At 47.4% G+C, this 5,164-nt stretch overlaps 1 protein-coding gene across 1 annotated transcript; it reads left to right on the top strand.

The window, feature by feature from the left end:
- The first annotated feature begins 404 nt into the window (after positions 1 to 404).
- On the top strand, positions 405 to 4,958 carry LOC127780032 (phosphatidylinositol 4-phosphate 5-kinase 6). Its single transcript, XM_052306992.1, has 8 exons — positions 405 to 1,951; positions 2,284 to 2,448; positions 2,540 to 2,705; positions 2,804 to 2,920; positions 3,038 to 3,231; positions 3,326 to 3,432; positions 3,541 to 3,625; positions 4,196 to 4,958. The coding sequence occupies exons 1-8, from the start codon at positions 690 to 692 to the stop codon at positions 4,491 to 4,493; spliced, it is 2,394 nt and encodes a 797-aa protein (XP_052162952.1). The 5' UTR covers positions 405 to 689; the 3' UTR covers positions 4,494 to 4,958.
- Positions 4,959 to 5,164: the final 206 nt, after the last annotated feature.

Raw genomic sequence — 5,164 nt, 5'->3', positions numbered from 1 at the left:
TCTGTATTGTACTATTGGTTTGTATCGGTTTATTAAATGGTTCACAAATATTGGAGTCCTTTTAAAGTTTTAGAAAAGATCGGCCTAAAGAATAAAATTAAAAAAACAAAAAAAAGTATGACACAAATTTTCTCTATTTTTTATTCCCATTTTGGATTTTCGTTTGCGCGCTTCCTAAATTTCTATTAAAAACTGTTTGAATCTTTTTTCTAAACTAAAATTTTAAACTCTTTAATATAGATAACTCATTTGTTTATTTCCATAAATAACCTTAAAAATATCAATCCATTCGTGAATTCATCTCAAACTCCCAAAATATCAAAAGATAAAGAAAAAAAGAAAAAATAAATTAAAGGTAAAACACCCCCTCCACCTCCCTCCCTTCTCTTTCATTCCATCCTCCCTCCCTCTCTTCCCCAACCTCTTCACCCCAAAACACTTTGCTTTCCTTCCCTTTTTCCTTCTCCCCCTTCCATTCCTCCTCGCTTGCGTTGCGTGCATCCCTTCCTCTCGCCATTACCCCCATCGCGCGAGCTCGCTATCCCCCCAGCAATGCCGCCGTGGAGCCACCGCGGCCTCCGGCGGTGCTAGATCCACGCCACAGGGAGCTCGGGCGCCGGCGGCGGTGGCGCCGGAGGTGTGGGGATATATCAAGAAACGGGTGTTACCGGGACAGGCGGGCGCGGCAAATGCACGAGCACATCCGCGCCAGGGCGTGGGAGGCGACGGTGCGCAAGGTGGTGCAGCAGCAGCCGCAGCCGCAGCCGCAGCCTGGGGGCAGCAGGCGCCGCGTGTCCCCGATGCTGGCCGCCGACGACCCCGAGACGGCGTCCTCGTCGTCGGCGTCCACGGCCGGCGGCGACGGGGAGCACCGCCACGACGGGTACGTCGAGCGCGGCCTCCCCAACGGTGACTTCTACACGGGCCAGTGGCGCGGCGGCGCGCCGCACGGCGCCGGGAAGTATCTGTGGACGGACGGGTGCATGTACGAGGGCGAGTGGCGGCACGGGAAGGCGACGGGGAGGGGCAGGTTCTCGTGGCCGTCGGGCGCCACCTACGAGGGGGAGTTCAGGGACGGGTTCATGGACGGCGCCGGGACGTACACCGGCGCCGCCGGGGACACGTACCGGGGCTCCTGGTCCATGAACCTCAAGCACGGCCACGGCAAGAAGAGCTACGCCAACGGCGACCACTACGACGGCGAGTGGCGCTCCGGGCTCCAGGACGGCGCCGGCCGGTACATCTGGCGCAATGGCACCGAGTACACGGGGCAGTGGCGCGCCGGCCTCATCCACGGCCGCGGCGCGCTCGTCTGGTCGAACGGCAACCGCTACGATGGCGGGTGGGAGGACGGGTGCCCGCGCGGGCAGGGCACCTTCCGATGGGCCGACGGCAGCGTCTACGTCGGCTACTGGACGCGCGACGCCGCCACCGGCATTGTCCAGCAGAAGGGCGTCTACTACCCGTCCCCGGCGGCGTCCTCCCCGACGGCGCGCGACCCCCGCGACGTGTTCGCGAGGGACCTCCCGGGCTTCATGGGCGGCGCCGCCGAGCCGGTCGCGTCGCTGCCGCACAGGTCGCTGAATCACTCCGGCAACAGAGGCGGCGCGGCGGCGGCGGCGGCGGCGGGCAATGCGCGGTCGAGCTCCGCGTCGGGGCTGAGCAACAGCTCCGGCGGCGACAGGAAGTACGACAAGATTTGCATCTGGGAGTCCGACGGGGACATCACCTGCGACATTGTCGACGGCGCCGCGCTGGCCGACGAGGCGGTGGGCCCCAGGAGGAGCATCAGGGCGGCCGGCGGCGGTGACGAGCTGGTCCTCGCGCCGCCGTCGCCGGCGCCGCGCATCGCCAAGTGGGTGCCGCCGCGGGAGGCGAAGCGGCAGGGCGAGACCATCGCCAAGGGTCACAAGAATTACGAGCTCATGCTCAACTTGCAGCTCGGGATCAGGTGCGTGAGCTCCTCCTTTTTGCCCCTGTATGTTATGAATGATGTGAAATTTTGTTTTGGGATTGCTTTTAATTGGGGAATACTTATAAATAATTCGATAAAAATTTTGCTTTGTGCTATGTACTATTAATAGTACATGTTAAGAAAGGGTGAATTCTTGGGTTGTTAATCTGATTATGATTTGCAGTGTATGTTATAATTTCCAGCATTAAGATGGCATTTTCCTTTATGGCTCGAAATCGATTGAACTCCACGCTAGCCTATAGATCATATTTTTATCAACTTTTTCCCATGATTAAATCCATGTGTGTATCGATGGCTTGTTGGCACAGGCATGCAGTCGGGAAGCAAGGTCCAGTTACGCTTGATCTGAAATCCTCGGCTTTTGACCCAAAGGAAAAAGTATGGACAAAGTTCCCTCCAGAAGGCTCAAAATACACCCCTCCGCACAATTCTTGTGATTTCAAATGGAAAGATTACTGCCCTCAGGTGTTCCGGTTGGTCATCACTCCCATGTTAAAATTGTATGCTTTACCCTTGTTCTGGTGTCATAATGCTGATCAACATTTGTTCTGAACTCAATCAAAGGACGCTGCGCAAGTTGTTCAAGGTGGATGCTGCTGATTATATGTTATCCCTTTGTGGAAGTGAGGCTCTCCGTGAGCTCTCTTCTCCTGGTAAAAGTGGAAGCTTCTTTTACCTTACAAATGATGATCGATACATGATAAAGACAATGAAGAAATCAGAAGTAAAGGTTTGTCCTTGTGATCCGCTGACTATCTAGGCTTTCCATTTTCCAAGCTTCCTAAGCTTATTCTGAATTAAGGAAAAAAAACTTTGTTTACGTTACAGATGCTGCTTAAGATGCTTCCTGCTTACTATAATCATGTCCGTTCATTCGAGAACACTCTAGTTACCAAATTTTTTGGTCTACATTGTGTTAAATTAGCTGGGGCAAACCAGAAAAAGGTTAGAGACGAAATCTCACTGTATATTTCAGTATTTCATATCCATCCTTAGCGCCTTTTTTGTTGTATACATTGTCGGATGTGTTCCCTGACTCTTTACCATTATATTACCGCCCAGGTTCGCTTTGTCATCATGGGAAATCTGTTCTGCTCTGATCATTCCATCCATAGGCGTTTTGATCTAAAAGGCTCGTCTCTTGGCCGAACAACTGACAAGCCACAAACTGAGATTGATCAGTATACAACTCTGAAGGATCTTGATCTGAATTTCATATTTAGACTGAAGAAGCAATGGTTCCATGAGTTCCAAAGGTGCAAAAACATATTGTCTCATATTCTAGTTTTGGGCGTGTAATCATTTTTTTTCCTTCAAAACATTAATATAGAATTAAATGTGTTGAAGCAGGCAAGTGGACAGGGATTGCGATTTCCTTGAGCAGGAGAAGATCATGGATTACAGTCTTCTGGTGGGTGTACATTTTAGAGGCAATAGAGAGAAGCTTCTGAGCGAAGGTTGGTTAAAAAAAAAAACTTAAAAACAGGCAAAGTTTGTCATGAATAAAACTTGAGTTCTTGGGCATGCTCATTTTATCCCTTACAAGGCCTTTTGTTTGGTTGAAGGTTCCACCGATTACGATATCAACAAAATATCTACTCCTCGTCTTTCAAGAGGAAATGTGGATCAGTGTCTCACTGATCCAAACAGGTAAGCCAAACATTTAATATCTGTTGTATCGTTTACAAATGTGGTAATGAAATGTGACCTAATATTATATATGGAAAATTCATACTTATGTGATGTTTGCTTGTCTTGACCTTATGTCGTGACGGGCTAGCTTCACAATCACACCAGCAAATCATCACATATTGCGTGATATTCATGCTTCTTTCTGAAGAAGCAATTGACCTAATAAAGACATTATCTATTAAATATAAAACCATGTAATCATTCTCATATGACCTATTCAAAATTTGGAATCACTATCTAATAAAAAAAATTCAAAATCTGGAATGTGTCCACTTGGTTCATGGCTACTCTAGGGCATTGTTTTGCATAGGACCTTGGCAGTTCCTTCCTTTCCATAATTTGCCTGCTAGCTGTTTGCGATGTGGTTATATGTACTATCAACTAGTTGGACAGGTGGTAAATAACCACATAACCAAGATAGGGCTACAGATACGCATAGAATTAATAATTATTTCCCATGAAAAATACACTTCCAGTTTGCTTTTCACTATTTCCTGTGACTTACATCTGAATATTATGAATGAACAGGTGGCCTAAAATCAAGCTCGGAGCAAACATGCCTGCAAGAGCTGAACTGACTGCTCGGAAGAATGATTTGGAACCACAGCTTATTGGAGAGCCAACTGGGGAGTATTATGATGTTGTATTGTATTTTGGGATAATAGACATACTTCAAGATTATGATATCAGCAAAAAGCTCGAGCATGCATACAAATCTTTCCAGTATGACCCAACCTCAATATCAGCGGTGGACCCAAGGCAGTATTCTAGACGTTTTAAAGATTTCATATACAAAGCATTTCAAGAAGACAGGCTAGATAGCTGAAAATGTGTTGAAGCTCAAGAAACCTCTGCCTCCAGGTGTATATGAACTTTAAACTGTTCAAAGAAAGATCAGGCTGTCACACCATGCAAAATGCAGTTGGGCACTCTACTTGTGTGCTGTCAATTGTATGTATGAAAATGGATGGCAGCTTCAGTGGAAGTGATCTTGGTGGTAGAGCTGCTTGAACTCATGGTTTTCCAACAGAGGTCGTCTGGCTCTAGCGTAAATATAAATAGCTTTATACACACATATATAGAGCTCACTAATATTTTGTAGGGTAGATGTTAACTCAATGATTCAACTTACAGATAGGAAATTTGTAGCCATGCACAAAAGTGCGCAAGCCAGTCCGGAGTTGTAAATGTTTTTACCTGAGGGTAGCATGTATCAGGTACTATTCTTTTGTAAGTGTCTTGATCAATACCCATAGGAAATCCTTGGATAATCACTCTACTTCACTCTGTACAGTGTTTTTTCTTTGGGACCTTGGTGGCTATTAGCCTAGTACTAGTGATGCCACAGTTTTGTTCTCCTTTCCTGGAATGAATGATCATTTGTTGGCTATATATGTGAAGTTCCAATTATGCAGCAATGAGATGGGGCCAACTGAAAAACTCAGTGGCTGCTGATGCATCAGCATTTTGTGTTCTTCAGAGTCAGCATGCTATGAT

Source organism: Oryza glaberrima, chromosome 7 (genome assembly GCF_000147395.1).
Source record: "Oryza glaberrima chromosome 7, OglaRS2, whole genome shotgun sequence".
Taxonomy (NCBI): Eukaryota; Viridiplantae; Streptophyta; class Magnoliopsida; order Poales; family Poaceae; genus Oryza; species Oryza glaberrima.
The sequence above is the reverse complement of the archived record's forward strand: the minus strand, read 5'-3'. Positions and strand labels throughout refer to the sequence as shown.